The sequence below is a fragment of the Molossus molossus genome, unplaced genomic scaffold (assembly GCF_014108415.1).
Source record: "Molossus molossus isolate mMolMol1 unplaced genomic scaffold, mMolMol1.p scaffold_m16_p_7, whole genome shotgun sequence".
NCBI classification, from domain to species: Eukaryota; Metazoa; Chordata; class Mammalia; order Chiroptera; family Molossidae; genus Molossus; species Molossus molossus.
This window is the reverse complement of record NW_023425401.1, coordinates 87352960-87371732: the sequence shown is the minus strand read 5'-3', so window position 1 is coordinate 87371732 and position 18773 is coordinate 87352960. Positions and strand designations below refer to the sequence as shown.

The following is an 18773-nucleotide window of genomic DNA, read 5'->3' as shown; positions in this document are numbered from 1 at the left end:
AAAGACTACAATATATTTGCTTTAGTTTCAAAACAACTTAAACATTCCAATAAGGAAAGAGAGTGCATTGATTTTACTCCTGGATCTGGTTTCTTAACTAAATGGAAGCTAAATAAAGTGTATGTTACACCCAACCAGTGTGGCTTAGTGGTTGAGCATCACCCCATGCACCAAGAGCACATGCCCAGGTTGTAGGCCTGATCCCCAGTGGGGGGCATGCAGGAGGCAGCCAGTAGATGTTTCTCTCATTGGTGTTTCTCTCTCTCTCTCCCTCTCCCTTCCTCTCTCTCTAAAAATCAATAAAGAAAAATAAATAAAGTGTATGCTACTATTTAAGTTAAGTGACATACATAATGTCTACATATAATACCTCTCAATGGATTTCACAAGAGAAAAACTGTTGTTTCATCTCTTTCCTAAGTGACTACTCTAGAGTCTCTTTAAACTCAATTATCTCACAACTGAATGCTCAAATAATCTCCTAAAACCAGCAGACATAGTGTTACCAGTGAGCCAGGAAAAGAGGAAACCCCAGAACAGCCATCAACAATCTTCATTTCTCTGCAGTCAGCCCCTGCGTATCCCTGATAACAGTGGCAGGAAAATTTCTCCGCCATCACTGCCAGGTCTGCATCATGTGCTTTTCCTTTCACATTGAATTCTCCATCCTCAGAGGCCTCTATGTGGTAACTTGCAGGATTCAAGTGAAGGTAATCTGGAGCTCTCCACGCCTTCCTTATGCATCTCCCATTATTCCTGCAGAGGTGAAGACTACACATCTCAGCTGCTCTGGTCACGTTGACTATGTAGCTCCCTAGTTCGGAATTCACAAACTGCTTCACCTTTGTACAGTTGCCCTAGACATGCAGAAACAAATGGATTTTAGTGGGGGGTTTTCTGGTCCTGATAGGGTTGAAGCATTCTAGGCCCACAATACATCACTCGTTGGGCTTGACTGAAACCTAGCAGCTTGGTTCCAGTTGGTGAACTCAGGCTGAGGCACCATAGCACAGGGGACCCACATCAGAAAGGGTGAGAAGTCAAAGGGTCGGGCATGGAGACTATGTTACAGTAGAGCTAAGCAACCGAACTTGTAAATGGGCCCCAGAGTCAGCATATGTGACCTTGCCTTCCGCCAATTTATATCCTTTTTCTCTCCTCCTAGCTCCCAAGTACATGGGTGTGAAAAAAGGGAACAGACTTAGATTAGAAACCATGTCAGAACTGCTGTTCTTCTGCCACCTTTTAGGTCCGTGGTACCTTCCATGGTTGTGTTAGAACCGGAATCATCGCCCTGGCTGGTTTGGCTCAGCGGTTAGAGCGTCGGCCTGCGGTCCTGAGAGACCCAGGTTCGGTTCCCGCTAAGGGCGCGTACCTCGGTTGCAGTTTGTCCCCGGCCCTGGTCGGTTGTGCGGGTGGCAGCCACTCGATGTGTCCCTTTCACATCGATGTTTCTCTCTCTCTCTCTGTTCCTCTCTCTCCCTCCCACTCTACCTGAACAAAAAATGGAAAAATGTCCTCGGGTGAGGATAAAAAAATATATATAAAAAAAAAAAAAAAAAAAAAAAAAAAAAGAACCCTAATCATCATATTCTACCAATGTATTGTTGACCATCAATGTATAGCCTTCTGGATTTTTCTGTTAACTATGTTCAAATACCAGTTGCCTTGGGTTCCAGTTGTCTATACACAATTCAAATAGAGGAAAGCTTGGAAGGCTGACAAGGTCTATTTTCTTTTCCTTCTTTCTTTTTTTGGGAGGTGGTTCCTATTCTGTGTTCTAAATAGAAGCCAACTGGTTTGTGCAGTCAGCTTCTTGATCAAGCTCTTCTCATGAGCCATGTAGGCTGAAGGGGAAATATCACACCTGGGGAGAAATGAAGTCATTCTCTCAGTTTCCATGTAATTCTCATACGTGGACAGAGGAGACTTTTAGCCTTATATTGTCACAAATAGTTTCACAGGAGGTTGTGAAATTCTAAGAATATCATATCATCGTAAACATGCAAAAAAATCAATTTAACAAAAAGTGTTGAGGGTACAAGTCAAGGCAAAATATATTACACTATAGAGAGAAACAAACAACATCTGGAAATACAGAAGAGATTGTGATTAATATGGATTAGGAAAAACTAGGAAGATGTCTTGGAGTACATAGTATCTGAGCTGGGAGAAATTTGATGAGACACATAAATCTTATTTTAAAGGCTATTAATTTAAGCTAATTTCTCTGTAGAGGAAAAATAAGTTTAATGTGATAACTTAAAAATTACCATCTGTTTGTACTTCTCAAAAGAGGATATAACACATTTTATGTAGTGGTTGAATGGAAGGGCTTCTGGGTGAAGCTACCTGTGGTTAATGCCAGCTCCACCACTAACCTGCATAACCAGCTGTAAATAATGATGGTAGTCCCTACCTCATGAAGGTTATTATGACTAGTAATTGAGAAAACCCTAAACAAAAAAGCACTCAGCACAATCCTAGCACATAATAAACATTCAACAAATATCAGTATCTTTATTAGTCTCTTAATAAAAGTTAGTATTTATTGAGCTCCATCTATGTATCAGGCACTGATTCGGACTTGTTTTCTAAAGCTGGTTTACTGTGAAAGCCATGAGACCTCTGATTAGTGAGCTTTATAGGAAAACAGAGCAAATTCTCTGAACAATGTTTACTAAACCTTCAAGGTACTGTCTTACCTTGGATGAAGTTAAATTCATGTCTCCCCAGATGACAATGCCAGCAGCTCCCAAGGCAGCACTTTCTCCAATGGTGCTGATTAGATCTTGCTAGATTGAGGAGAGTGCAGTTCATTATTCACTTGAATATAAAACCACATGCCAGAAATTAGGATTAGAGGCTGAATCTAATAGGATGAAACTATTTTCTACTTTCTTAACAAAAATGTTGAATGACCCAAGGCTCAGAAATTGCCCTCTATAATCACATTGAAAAACCTATTAAATATTTTTAAATTTTTTTTATTAATTTATTTTTGTTACAGCTGTTTCTCCTTTTTCCCTATCCTTCTCCCCCCCCCCCCCAATTCTAGAATTGATGTCTATGTCCATTGGTTATACATACGTGCATATAAGTTCTTTGGTTTCTCTCTTCCCTCTTCCCCATGCCCCTCTTCTGAGGTTTGTCAGTCTGTACCCTACTACTACGTCTCTGGGTCTATTTTGTTCATCAGTTTATTTTGTTCTTTATAGTCCACAAATAAGTGAGATCATGTGATATTTGTCTTTCTCTGATTGGCTTATTTCACTTAGCATAATACTCTCCAGGTCCCTCCACGTTATCTCATAGGATAAGAGACCTTTTTTTCTTAAACCTGCATAGTGTGCCATTGTGTATATATACCACAGCTTTTGTATCCACTTGTCTATTAATGGACACTTAGGCTGTTTCCAGATCTTAGCAATTGTAAATAGTGCTGCAATGAACATAGGGGTATATATATTCTTTCTGATTGGTGTTTAAGGCTTCTTGGGGTATAGTCCTAGAAGTGGGATCACTTGTTCAAATGGCAGTTCAATTTTTAATTTTTTGAGAAAACACTTATTAAATATTTTTAAAGAAAAACTTACATTTAGCCAAATGAGATATTATTTTGAAGACAGCCTGTAAATAGCCAGCAAAAGTTTAATCTGTCTGGCTGTTTCAACCCATGCACCAAGAGGTCGCCAAGTTTGATTCCCAGTCAGGACACATGACCAGGTTGTGGTCCCGATCCCCGGTGGGGAGAATGCAGGAGGCTGCCAATTGATGTTCTCTCTCATCAATGTTTCTATCTCTCTCTCCCTCTCACTTCCTCTCTCTCTCTCTCAATAAAGGGGGGAAAAGTTATTTAATCCAACCTGGCTATATGTACATGACCCAGAAAGAGAACCCAAAAGCTTTCCTTCTCCAAATGTGAGAAATGGCAATTATTCCTCTTAGCCAAGTTACCTTTTCAGTTTGCAACACTCCCCTGAGAACTCAGACTCTGCAGTGACTCAGAGGGTTTTGTGCCATTCGGATTCCAAGACCAGGCAAAGGAGCACGGTGTTAAGGACCTGCAGGCTCTGATTTGGTCTGGCCTTTATATCTGGTCCCTGAAATTATTTGCATTTAATATCAAAGCACCTGACTTAATGAACTTTATTTACAACTTATCAATCATGATAAGCCTGCTGAAATATGGTCAATATGGTTAAGATACATGAAAACTGAATTTCAGCGGGAGGAATTTGGTTTTGTAATTCTAAAAGATTATCCTTTTAGTGTTTAAAGATTAATATGATCGAGGCCATTTCAGAGGGAAATTAAGAGTTGAAGGTATATAGTAGTTTTCCTAAAAAAGTGTGTTAAATTGTAATATATAACCCCACTGTTTAGGATATTAAGCATTCACCTTTTACTCCAAGAATGAATTTCCTTCAGTTATAAGCTGGAAAATGTAATTGGGCGATTTGGTGGCAAATAAAAGCAGACCTTTAAACTTTATTTTTCCTGGGACATTTTTTATTAATATTAATACTTGAGAGATAAGTCTCCTTATCTGACACTTTTATAGTCCAAAGTAAATGGTTTTGCAATCTCAGTTTTTTAAATTTTTTTGTTTGTTTCTGGGCAATTTTCTGAAAATCTTCAAAAAGGGAAGAGATTTTGGTTTAAACTAATTTCCCTTTCAGGCTCACATCTATTTCCATTTTTAATGACCATGGCATCTGCTGAATAGTTCAGAGCTAACATGACAGGAAGGGGAAATTTTGTGAGGCTCACATGAGATAGTGTGAGTGCCCAGAATGAAGACTGTGCTGGGTCCGTGTCCATGGCCGTTTTTAGCAAAGACATGGGGAGCAGAGCTCCTCCTTCCACTCCCTTTGAAACTTCCCTGAACATAGTGAAGCCATATTCACGTGATGGCATGATGTGATCAGAGGAGCCAAAACCCTCCAATGGTCTTCTCTGAATTCTTATTAAGTATATGTTACACCTTTCTCGGTGATCTCAGCTAGCTTGGATATTCTGTTCTTTTTGTTTTGTTTTGTTTTGTTTTAGTCTTTATTTTCTTTCCTTTTCAGTTTTGGAGGTTTCTATTGAGATACTCTGAAGCTCAAAGATTCTTTTCTTAATCATGTCCAATCTAATAAGCCCATCAAAGATATTTTTCATGTCTGTTACAGTGTTTTTGATCTCTAACATTTCTTTCTGGTTCTTTGTTAGAATTTCCTCTTTCTGCTAACCTTGTCCATCTGTTCTTGCATCAGTCTATTTTGTCCATTAGAATCCTTAGCATATTAATCATAGTTGTTTTAAATCCCTGGGCTGATCATTCCAACGTCCCTGCCATATATGTATCTAGTTGTGAGGCTTGCTCTGGCTCTTCAAACTGTGCTTTTGCCTTTAGTATATCTTGTAATTTTTTTTTTCTTGATAGCTAGACATGATGTAATTTTTTCTGATGGGAGGATAGCTCGTACTGGGTAAAAGGAGCTGTGATGAATAGGCCTTAGTAGTGTGTGGGGAACGGAAGGGTTTAAAGTGCTCTGATTAGGTGTCTCTAGTAAGACTGCCTCTGGACTGTGAGCTTCACAACTGCTTCTCAGTTGTTGTTTTCCCATTTTAGGTGGGATTGGCTGACTTATTGGAGCTAAAGTTTGGGATTTCCCTGCTTCTAAATGGAAATCTAGAGCCAACTGAAGTTGAGTATTTCCCTTCCCCCAGGTCAGTTAGGCTCTGATACGATCCCAGTAGGTTTGGCTCTGATTAAATAGTTTCTCCTGAAAGCACACTCAGTTAAGAACAGGAATCTCTGGAATGTTCCAAATGGCCCCATGATTCTGCTGCCTAAGAGATGCATGAGGGGATTTTTCTCTGATATTCATGGTGAGGACTTGATGAGTTCCTGGAGGTAAAACTCACATAGTGTACCCTCCTTCCCCTTACTCATGACTGAATCCCTAGAGTTTTTAATCTCTCAGACCTGTTCAGCTGAGCCTCCAGCAGGTCAGGTTTCCCTGCTCCATCCAGCAGTGGTGCCTGCAGGACCACTGTCATGAAAGACACACCTTGTGAGGCTACTATCAGGAGGGAATGTTAGTTTCTTTAGCGTCATTATCAGAGAGAGTTTATTGGGGTGATTCAAAATGGCAAGTCTTCATGCACATGTTGACTGGAGGTAAGGAGTAAGTATTAGATGTTAATGCAAATTTCTGTACCAAATTAGCTTACCACCACCTAGCTGAGAGCAAGGTGCTGAATGAATCATAGAGCAGCTATGTTTTGGAGACTCAGGAAAGTCACAGGTAAGGTCCTCTGGGAGTAGATTGGGACCACCTGAAAGCCACATGAATGAGATCATATAAAAGGATAAATAAAGAAAAAGCAAAGCCCTGGCCTGGTAGCTAAGTTGGTTATAGTGTCATCTTGATATGCCAAGGTTACAGATTCAATCTCTGGTCAGGGCACATGCAAGAATCCACCAATGATGCATAAATAACCGGAACAACAAATCGACATTTTTCTTTCCCTCACCCGAGGACATTTTTCTATTTTTGTTCAGATAAAGTGGGAGGGAGAGAGAGAAACATCGATGTGAAAGGAGCACATTGAGTGGGTGCCTCCTGCACAACCCCAACTGGGGCTGGAGACAAACTCCAACCGAGGTACATGCCTTTAGCGGAAACTGAACCCGGGTCTCTCTGGACTGCGGGCTGACGCTCTAACTGCTGAACCAAACCAGCCAGTGCCAAATAGACATTTTTATCTCACTTCCTCTCTCTCTCTCTAAAATCAATAAATAAAAAAAGAAAACTAAAACGATGTAATAGCAACAAATCTCCCAGGTTTTAGCATGGTATAGTACTGCCTTGCCCTACCTGTGATCCTTGAAAGTAGAACATACAGGCACTGAGAGGACTCATTTTCCACAGTTGGTCCCTGGTAAACCACAGCACATGTAAGTAAGGTGCCCTCTGTGGGGAGCTGGAACATCACTAATGAGCTTCCTTTGTGTGTTACCAAAGGGAATATTAATTCATTGCAGGGAAAAAGTCTTGAAATCTACAGTCAAGAGAACTTCTTACATTCTCTTTTAATGGAGACATCAAGTTATGTCTAGGTTGTATTTATATGTAAGCAGTGTAGGCAATCTTCTGTGTGACATGATGTGTCATTGCCCCATATCATTCCCCCAAGCTATGGCTGCTGACAGACATTCCATTCTTAGATGTTCCTCTCCCAAATTTAAGGCTTTAAAGCTTGATAAGACATGATAGCTTTACCACATGTATTTCTGTAGTGTTTAAATTTTTCATATATGTTTTGTCATTTGACTTTTATAATACTCTGCTATGTAGGTAAGGCATGTAATATTGTCTGATTTTGCAGATTAAGACAATGAGGCACTGAGGTCTGGAGAGGTTAAGAGATTTGCTACTGTGCTGGCCACTTTGGCTCAGTGGTAGGAGTGTCGGCTGGTGGACCAAAGGGTCACAGGTTTGATTCCTGGTCAAGGGCACGTACCTGGGTTGCAGGTTCAATCCCTAGGCCCAGTCAGTGTCATGTGTGAGGCAACCAATTGATATGTCTCTGTCACATCAATGTTTCCCTCTTTCTCCCTACCTCCTTCCCTTCCACTCCATCTAAAAATTAATGGAAAAACATCCTCAGGTGAGGATTAACACAAAAAGAGAGAGTGAGAGAGAGATTTGTTACTATTGGTAAATCCTTTTTCTAATCCTAATTATATGTGTACACACACACACAATAAAATGCAGATGTCTTTGGGAAGATAAGAAATGGAAGCCATTACTAGTCACTTACGGGTTGATATAAATAAATATCAAGTTTCTAAAAATTTGTGGACAGGTTTATGGAGGACAAACTAAAATAGTAGTTGAACTAATGGCTTAAAACATTTGAAAATACCTTGCCATCCAGAAAGTTTTCAGGATGATACAGAATTATACCTGAGACTGCCAAAGAAAACTGTCTCTAGATAAGAACGTAGTTCTTGTTTCTTCTTTCCTTTAGGAGAGCAGGTGCATTTCTGAAGCTGTAGCTACTTATGGAGTAGCTTCCCTTACATTTGAATAATATGCAGAATGTACCAGTAGTCTAAAGTAATCTTACTGAAATGAACACTTTGCCCCTTAAAGTTTATTGTTTCCTCTAAAAGCAAATTTACTATCATTAAATGAAGAAATGTATTCAAGCCAAACACAGAAAAGGAAAATAAGTTTCATAGAAGGTGATATTTAACTTTACATCCCAGAGTCAAGATTATTTTATAAAGATTTAGATAACTTTTTTCAACCTTCCAGATAGTACTGATTTCCTATCAATTCTCAATCATCTATTGCTAAGTTTTCTGGGTAATACAAATATCAATTCACAACACAGTGGTTTTTCGTCCTTACTCATCTCGTTAATGGTACCAAAGGTATAGCATTTACCAAATCCTCCTATATGTGTGCTATTTCTCCCTCACAGGAGTAAGCTCTACCCCCCATGTGCACCACAGATACCTACTAGCTATGGTAGAGCCCTCGCCTGGGTGTTTCCTTTGGATGCCTAACACTCAGAACCTCTTTATACATTTATACGTCTAAAACATGCTGGCGAATTAAAACTTGTAGTTGTATTTCCCTGGCAAGGAAGAAATGTGATAAACATTTCTTAAAACATCGTTGTATCACAAATAAGAAAACATGTGCAAGTCTTGAGTCTTCTTATCATAGAAAAATTACATAAATTATTCAAGTCCAAAGGTAACAGTGTCATTCACTTTTAAGTTTTTAACTCTATAATTTTCCATTTAAGTGACTAGAGTAGCAAAGGGAGAAAAAGGGAGGGAAACTTGAGCTGGAAGTTTATCTATTTTAAAAGTTAACCTCATGGTTTGTGTGAGGTCTTTGGCTACATATATGACAAGTAAAATAAACAGAATAAAACTTCGATTCATAAGTTTTAACCTAGGGTTACAAAACCATCTACTAGTGATGAATTTATTATTGAATTTTAGAAACTCATACTGCTCTTAATAACTTTCCATTAATTGTAGTCATAAAGTTAAGAATAAACCAGATGGCTAAATCTATACACTCACCTACTTTTAGCAGATTTGCAACTCCTTTATGCTTTTTTTAAATGTTTAAAATATTTTAATTGTGGTTAAAAAACACATACATAAAATTAACCATCTTGGCCATTTCTAGGTATACAGTTAGTAGTGTTAAGTATATTTACATTGTTGGCTTCCTTTATACCTTTGATCGAAGCTGATATTACACATTAAAAAGAAGACACTTTTCTCTTGACATTTTAGTTGGTGAGGCCAGAAAGACAAGTGCCTTCCACATGTGTGAAGAAACTGCCCCATGTTCAGACATCCTCTCTGATCTGCAACCTGTTTACCACCAACTGTTTCAACAATGTTCCCAAAGGGCCAATTGTAAGAGTGCACAAGTTGGGGAGAAGGAAGCAGTACTAGTTGCTGATATTGCACTTAAACCTCGTCCCTCTTTCCTTCCTGTCTTATAAGAATGACAATAAGACAATTCAAATGTATTTTGCTTAACTAAACATTTAAATAAATGACTAGTCAAAGGAGGAATTATGCTCTTTTCTAACATACCACTAATTGGGAATTCTTCAAAGAACATAATTAAAAGAAATGTCTCTTTCAGAGAGAGGGAGGAAATCACCCTATCTCTGGCAAGCAGGGTCTTACCTTGGACAGAAAAAGCAAAGGTTCATCTCTGTAGCCTAGCCTAGTGTAGACGAACACAGGCAGAGCATAATCGTGGGATGTCATGGTGGAGATCCTCATGGATTCATGCACCCGAAATTGCGAGAAGCGCAAAATGTTTTCTCCGTCTCCAAGGGATTTCTTGACACCAATAGAAGGGTATACAGCAGTGCTGCTGTTCCAGAGCCAAGAGAGCTCATTGTTGCTCAAAACTTCCTTTTCTGGGCATGACCCAGTGTAGTTTGGGGAATAAACATTATAATTGTGGCAATCAGGATATAAATAATAACCCCAAAGACCTTTGGGTCTGCTCTTAATTCCCAGTTCGATGGTTTCCTTCATGAAAGCTTTTGCACTTTTTTCGAAGGTTGCTTTGGCTAAACATTCAATGTCAGAAGCTGATACATTCTTCAGCATATCAGAAATAAGCTTTCTTGACTTCTGTCTGTAGACATTTTTTTTGTTCCAGTTCCGGGTCCACTGAGGTCGCCAATGTTCCCAGTCTATAACAGCAAGTCCACTAAAATCTTTAGCAGGGATGTAATAATTAATATCTTGGTCAACTTTTTTTAGATGTACTTGCAAACTTGTGTTCTGGGGCAGACCCCCATTAATGGGAACTCCCTGTGATGTATACCATGGATAGTATCCCAGTCTGTTGACATAAAATATAGTGACATTTTGCCCCCTAGCTTTGGCAAGTGGGCTTCCAGTAATCTGAAACATTTTCAAATTTAGTTTTATATTATATTTTATCAAACATTTATCGATTGGAGCGTTCCAAGCAGCTATAAAAGGTTTCCTTTGATAAATTGGAAGTCGGGCAGGTTTTAGAGAAGAGATTGACTTCAGAAAGAAAAATACAACCAACCATGATGTGAGATGTATTGGTTGGACGCAAAACTTTAATTGTCCTTCAGATAATAGTTTCATGATAAGACAAAAATTTTATCTTCTGCTTTTATGCACTCTAGAAGACCTGTGGAAAGATTTAATTTTCTATTAGTGGTAATTTTGAGGAAAAAGTCTCAGATATTGGATGAATATTATTATTATTGTTACATATTTTTATTTTAAAGTGTATTTTAGTCAAAGGTCTTAAAAAGGCCTATAAGTAATTTGAGATATAGAACAAGTAGAGTAGCCTAGCTTGTATTCAGGGGCAAGCAATGCAGTTCAACAGTCATTGAGATTCAGATCCTGTGTCCAGAATACAAAAATGAATAAAATGAGGTATTTGCCCACAAAAAAAGCTCACAATCAAATAAAGATATAAAATAACCCCTCTCATTTTGGAAAACTCATCAATCCTAGGCACTGTACTTTAGTACGTTACCTATATTTATCTCACTTAATCTTGTAATAACTTTTTATTATCTCATTCAATCGGCCACAACGTCCAGCTGCTCCTCCAGCCTTCCTTGCAGCTAGGGGCTGATATGTGGCCATGGCCAGGCCAGTTGGATGCATCCTATTCTAGGCTTTGAATTGGAATCCTGGAATCAAGAGTCTGAACGGTGGCAGAGTCCAGTGTTCAGGAGCGGCGGTGCCTGCCGGGCCCCCAGAAACTGATACCCATGGTGTTAATGTTAAATGGCAGCACTGTCCCCCAGGAACTGTACTTTTCTGCTTAAGTCAGTGAGGTTGTTTTGGTTGCTAAAAGCTAGGAACTCTGATTCACAGAGGATTTTCCCCTGGATTTTATGGCTTTTGAGTATTTCCTTTAGCAAAACTGATCACCTGTTATGATTCATGTTATATGTAATTATCATTTTATACCACCAGGTGTCACCAGTCAAACCTTACAGCATTCTCAGGCCTAAAACACTGAGGTAAACAAAAATTTTTAATAATTTATACAAAGTCCTATAACTAAGGATATAAAGAAATTACATTGAGACTGCACCCATGTGTGGCAGTGAAAACTAGAGGAAAATCTCAGTTGCAGAAGTCCCCCCTAAGGAGAGACGGGTCTCAGCCCCACACACGAGTCCTCAGTCAAGAACACCAGTGCTGAAAAGAGGAACTCACGACACCCGGTTGTGAAAATCAGAAGGGGTTCCTTCTGTGTGGGTGAGATGGAAGGCTGCTGAAAACCCAGGTGTTCTCTCGAAGGGCCCTCACACAAACTCTCACTTACAGGCATTCACCTGGGCTCTGTCAGAGGAGCAGTGCCTCTGGGGGCACCAGAGACATGCAGGGAGAACTGAGTTGTTTGACTTTAGGACAAGGGCTGGAAATACGGCCGCCATTGTCCCTGTGCGGAGCCCTCCTTCCTCATGACAGCCCAGTGCCATCTTTCCTGTGTGGAGTCCTCTCCACTCATGACCAAATCTGAACCTGCATTAGCCTGGTGACTCCCTGAGACGCCACCCACCACAAAGGTTTGAAGACCCAGGCAGGTGGTGGCTGGCCTCAGTGTACTCTGAGACCTTTACTGAGTGTACTCAGGCTCAGCAGTGGTGCCAAATTTTAATCGAAATTAACCTGGTAAACATCACTTGTCCCACCCTGGTAATTCCTGCAGACCTTGCTTCACCCAACTTTTGTACATCCAAAGGCTGTTTCAACAGCTAAAACTTGTGGGCAGCCAAGCTGGGTCCATTACAGTCTTTCTTTAGAAACTCTCGAGAAATTCTAGTCAGGTTCAGGAGGCGCCACAGACACAGGTAGAAACTGAGTTGTGTGGCTTCAGGACAAGGGCTGGAGGTTTGGCTGCCATTGTCCTTGTGTTGAGCCCCTTATGGATGACCGATGGACTCCATATTTCCTGTGTCAAGTCCTCCCCCATCATGGTGAAATCTCAATCTTTATTAGCTGGGTAAACTCCACTGGCTCGCCACGGACAACCCCCTCAGGCCTGGCCCCACTCAATTCACACAAACCCCAAGGCTTTTTTTAGCAACAGAGCTTTATAGGGAGCCTGCAGGTGACAGCAAGTCTCAGGGTGCCTTGAGCCTTTTGCTGACCTGCCACAGGCACAATACTGATAGCAGCTGGCCTCAGTTTATAGTGTGGCCTCTCCCCTACACATCCAGGCCCAGCACAGGCAGCTACCAACTATAGATTTCTTTGTAGCACCTAATAGGTAGCCCAGGCCAGTCACAGGCAGCGTCTAGCACTGACCTGCACTGTAGGCCCTCCCAAAAGGTCCCAGAAAAAAATACACACAGTAGATGACTGCAGACCAAAACAGAGCACCATTTAATAAGCTCAAAGAGTTGCACAATATAAGAGTAATCTTAGCAGAAAACAGACCTCACAAGGGCAAATTCTGCTCCGTGGTGTTGACCCACACACAGCAGCTCATATAGTGGGTCATGGCCAAACCTCACAGCCAGTCATCCTGAGGGTCAATCCCACTGGCTGATGTGACAATAGTAATCAAGACTCAACTACAATAGGAGGGTGTACACAACTCAAATGAGTGGCATTCCTGGAGCACCTGGCTCAGGTGACCAGTGAGACTGTGGCACTGAGCCACAAAGGACACCTACTACATAAGACCACCTTCCCCAAACTGGAAGATGTAGCAGATCTACCTAATACAAATAAATAAACACAGAAAAGAAGCCAAAATAGGGAGACAGAGAAACATATCCCAAATGAAAGAACAGCAGAAATTTTCAGAAAAAGAATAAAATAAAGACAAGCAATCAACCCAAAACAGATTTCAAAACATTGGTTATATGAATGTTCAAGGAATTAATGAGAACTTCAACAAGAGATATTTAAAAAAAAATTAAAGATATAGAAATCATAAAAAAAATAACCAGTCAGAAATAAAAAATACAATAAGAAAAAAAAAAGAACTAAAAGGAATCAATAGGATATTAGATTAAGCAAAGGATCAAAATAGCAATTTAGATCACAAGGCAGCAGAAAACACCCAATCAGAACATCAAAAAGAAAAAAATAATTTAAAAAGATATAGTGTAAGGAACTCTGAGACCACATCAAGTGTACCAACATTTGCATCATAGGGGTACAAGAAGGAGAAGAGAGAGAGCAAGGAATTAAAAACCTATATGAAGAAATAATCATTGAAAACTTTACTGCCCATGCCCTGGCTGGTTTCACTCAGTGGTTTGACAATCAGCCCACAGACCAAAGAGTCTTAGGTTCAGTTCCAGTCAAGGGCACGTACCTCAATTGCAGTTTGTCTCTGGCCTTGCTTGTGGTCGGGCAGGAGGCAACCAGTTGATATGTCTCTCTCACATCGATGTTTCACTCTCTCTCTCTCCCACTCTATCCCAAGATAAGTAGGAAAATGTCCTCGGGTGAGGATTAAAAAAAAACAAAAAACAAAAAACTTTCCTGCCCTGGTGAAGAAAGTAGACATGCAAGTCCAGGAAGCACAGAAAGTCCCAAACAAGAAAACACAGAGAGGCCCAAACCAAGACACATTATAATTAAAATGTCAAAGGTTAAAGACAAAGAGAACCTTAAAAACCACAAGAGAAAAGCAGTTAGTTATCTATAAGGGAGTTCCCATAAGACTGTAGGTTGATTTCTCAACAGAACTTTTTCAGGATAGAGGGGATTGGCATGAAATGTTCAAAATGATAAAAAGCAAGGACCTACACCCAAGACTACTCTGAACAATAAAGCTATTGTTTTAAATTGAAGAAGAGATAAAGAGTTTCCCAGACAAGAAAGGGCTAAAGACGTTTACCACCACCAAACCAGTATTATAAGAAATGTTACAGGGACTTCTTTAAGAAAAAGAAGGAAAAAAAAGAACATAAATCTTCATGCTTATCAATGATCACTTTAAATGTAAATAGATTAAGTGCTCCAATGAAAAGACAGGGGGTAGCTGAATGGATAAGAAAACAGGACCCATATATGTACTGTCTATAGGAGACCAACTTCAGATTGAAGTATACACACAAACTAAAAGTAAAGGGATAAAAAAAGATAATTCAGCCCTGGCCGGTTTGGCTCAGCAGTTAGAGCGTCGGCCTGCGGTCCTGAGAGACCCGGGTTCGGTTCCCGCTAAGGGCACGTACCTCGGTTGCAGTTTGTCCCCGGCCCTGGTCGGTCGTGCGGGTGGCAGCCACTCAATGTGTTCCTTTCACATCGATGTTTCTCTCTCTCTGTTCCTCTCTCTCCCTCCCACTCTACCTGAACAAAAAATGAAAAAATGTCCTCGGGTGAGGAAAAAAAAAAAAAAGATAATTCATGCAAATGGAATAAAATCTAGCATAGCAATGCTTATATCTGACAAAATAGACTTGAAAACAAAGGCTATAATAAGAGACAAAGAAGGACACTACATAATGAGAAAAAGGCAATCCAACAAGAGGATATAACCCTTGTAAACATTTATGCATTCAACGTAGGGGAACATAAATATGTAAAGCAAATCTTGATGGACATAAAGGGAGAGATAGAGAATAATACAGTAATAGCAGGGGATTTTAACAGCCCATTAATATCAATGGATAGATCTTCCAGACAGAAAATCAACAAGGAAACAGCAGCCTTAAATAACACACAAGGTCAGCCCTGGCCGGTTTGGCTCAGCGGTTAGAGCATCCGCCTGCGGTCCGGAGAGACCTGGGTTCGGTTCCCGTTAAGGGCATGTACCTCGGTTGCAGTTTGTCCCCGGCCCTGCTTGGTCGTGCGGGTGGCAGCCACTCGATGTGTCCCTTTCACATCGATGTTTCTCTCTCTCTCTCTCTTCCTCTCTCTCCCTCCCACTCTATCTGTGCAAAAAATGGAAAAATGTCCTCGGGTGAGGATTAAATAAATAAATAAATAAATAAATAAATAAATAAAAAATAACACACAAGATCAGATTTAATTGATATCTTCAGAGCATTTCACCACAAAGCAGCTGAATATATATTCTTTTCAAGTGCATGTAAAATATTTTCTAGAATAGACCACATGTTAGAACATAAAACAAACCTCAATAAATTTAAGAAAATTAAAATCATATCAAGTATCTTTTCTGACCATAATGGTAGGAAACCAGAAATTAATCACAAGAAAAAAATTGAAGAAGACATGGAGGCTAAATAACACATTACTAAACAATGTATGGCTTAACAATGAAATTGTGGATGAAAAGGAGCCACATACTAAACCTGATAAGCTCAGGGGAGGCCTGTGTGGCAGCCTTCTAGACACAACAACCATGCCAGAGCAGAGAGCAAAAATCCCCTCATTGTTATTGTTTTAATGTTAATTGTTTACTGGTAACTATCCTGCACCAACCTATGTAAAATATGTATATGTCCATCATTTTACTTTTTATCCAGTGCCAGAGGTTTCCCTGCTTTGCTTTCTCCCACCTCCCTAATATATCCCCAATGAATTTCATGTAACCCACTTACAAGATGTCTTCTCTTTTTATTATAAATTGTGGAGCAAAACTGCCATTCACACCATTGAGATTTTGCTTCATAACAATTGTCATCAGTTTGGCTCAAATAAACTCATTAAATTCTCTGCATGTTTGAACATTTTTTATATTGACAAAATCAAGAAAGAAATCAAAAGATACCTTGAAACAAATGAAAATGAGAACACAACAATCCAAAATCTAGGAGACACAGCAAAAACAGTTCTATAAGAAAAATGTATAGTCTAGTTCAAGAAACAAGAAAAATCTCAATTAAACAATTCAAATTTACATTTAAAGGAACTAGAAAACTAAAAGCAAGCAAAGCCCAAATTGAGTAGAAGGGAGAAAATAATACAGATCAGAGCAAAAATGAATGAAACAGAGTTGGAAACACACACACACACACACACACACACACACACACACAAAGATCAATGAAATCAAGAGCTGCTTCTGTGAAAAGATAAATAAGATTGACAAACTTTAACCAGACTCATCAAGAAAAAGAAAAGGAGAGAGAGAGGATCCAAATAAATAAAATCAGTAATGAAAGAGGAGCAGTAACAATTAACACCAAAAAAAAATATTGTAATAAATATAAACAACTATATGCCAACAAATTGGACAATCTGGATGAAATGGATAAATTACTAGAAACATACAATGTTTCAAAACTGAATCAGGAAGAATCAGAGAATCTGAATAGACAGATTACAACTAGTGAACTTGAAGAAGTAATAAAAAATAATCCCAACAAATAAAACTCCTGACCAGATGGTTTCACAGTTGAATTTTACCAAACATTCAAAGAATAAAAAAAAACCTATCTGTTTTAAACTATTCCAAAATATTCAAAAGGAGGAAAGAATACCCCCCAAGCTCATTTTACTAAACCAGAGTTATCCTAATTCCAAAACCAGATAAAGACACTACACAAAAAGAAAACTATAGGTCAATATTCCTGATGAACATAGATGTTAACATCTTGAAAAAAATATATTAGCAAACTGCATCCAGAAATACATTAAAAAGATTATACACCACGGTCAAATGGGCTTTATTCTGGGGTTACAAGGTTGATGCAATATCTGTAAATAAATAATGAGATATACCACATAAACAAAATAAAGGATAAAAACCACATGATTATATCAATAGATGCAGAAAAGGCATTTGATAAAATTCAGTGACTCTTTATGAAAAAATACTTAGCCAAATGGGAATAGAGAAAACACTCCTCAATATAATAAAGGCCATATATGACTAATTCACAACCAACATCATATTAAATAGGCAAACACTACAAGTGTTCTCCTTAAGATCAGAAACAAAACAAGGATGTCTGCTTTTACCACTCTTATTCAACATAATACTAGAAGTCCTAGCCACAGCAATCAGACAAGAAGAAGAAATAAAAGGCATCTAAATCCAAACAGAAGAAGTAAAACTGTTATTATTTGCAGAAGACATGATACTATATAGAGAGAACCCTAATGATTCCACACACAAAAAAACTACTATAACTGATAAATGAATTCAATAAAGGAGCAGGATACAAAATAAACATCCATAAATCAATTTCATTTTATACACTAATAATCAACTATCAAAAAGGTAAAAAAAAAAAAAAATACATAAGAATACACTTAAGCAAAGATGTAAAAAACCTATACTCAGCAAATTATAAAATGCTAAAGAAATTGAAAAATATAGAAATACATGGAAGCATATATCATTTTCATGGATAAGTAGAATTAAAATAACCACACTACCCAAAGCAACCTATAGATTCAACACAATTTTTATCAAGTTACCAATGACATATTTCATAGACCTAGAAAAATATTTCAAAAATTTATATGGAATCATGAAAAAATAGCCACAGGATTCTTGACAAAAAACAAAATTTTAGGAATCATGCTACCTGGTATCAAACTATACTACAAGGCCATAATAATCAAAACAGCATGGTACTTGTATAAAAACAGACATATAGATCAATGGAACAAAATTGAGAGCCCTGAAATAAATCCACTCTTTATGTATTTGCCAAAGAAGGCAAAAACATGCAATGGGGTAAAGATAGTCTATTCAATAAATTAAATAATTGGACTGATACATGCAAGAAAAGGAAGCTAGACCATCTTCTTACACCAAACACAAAAATAAACTCAAAATGAATTAAAGACTTAAATGTAAATCTCAAAAGCATAAATATCTTAGAAGAAAAATATAGGCAGTAAAATTTTGGACATTTCTCACAGCAATATTTTCCTGATATATTGCCTCAGGTAAGGAAAACAAATGAAGAAATAAACAAATGAGACTACATCAAACTAAAAAGTGTTCGCACAACTAAAGAAACCATCAACAAAATGAAAAGGCAACCCATTGAATGAGAAAACATATCCACCAAAGATATATCTGATAAGGAGTTAATATCCAAAATTTATACTTTATACAATTCCATATATACTTTATATATATATATATATATATATATATATAAAGTATATATAAAATGTATACTTTATACAACACCAAAAGAAACAAATAATCTAATTAAGAGATGGGCAAAAGACCTGAATATACAGTTTTCCAAAGAGAACACACAGATGGTCAATAGACTTGTGAAAAGATGCTCAACATCATTAACAGTCAGAGAAATGCAAA

General features: G+C 38.4%; 1 protein-coding gene across 1 annotated transcript; it reads right to left on the bottom strand.

The window, feature by feature from the left end:
• Positions 1–435: 435 nt before the first annotated feature.
• On the bottom strand, positions 436–10726 carry HYAL4 (hyaluronidase 4). The gene is made up of 3 exons (XM_036247504.1): positions 9728–10726; positions 2706–2795; positions 436–857 (listed from the first exon to the last, which is right to left on the bottom strand). The coding sequence occupies exons 1-3, from the start codon at positions 10676–10678 to the stop codon at positions 456–458; spliced, it is 1443 nt and encodes a 480-aa protein (XP_036103397.1). The 5' UTR covers positions 10679–10726; the 3' UTR covers positions 436–455.
• Positions 10727–18773: the final 8047 nt, after the last annotated feature.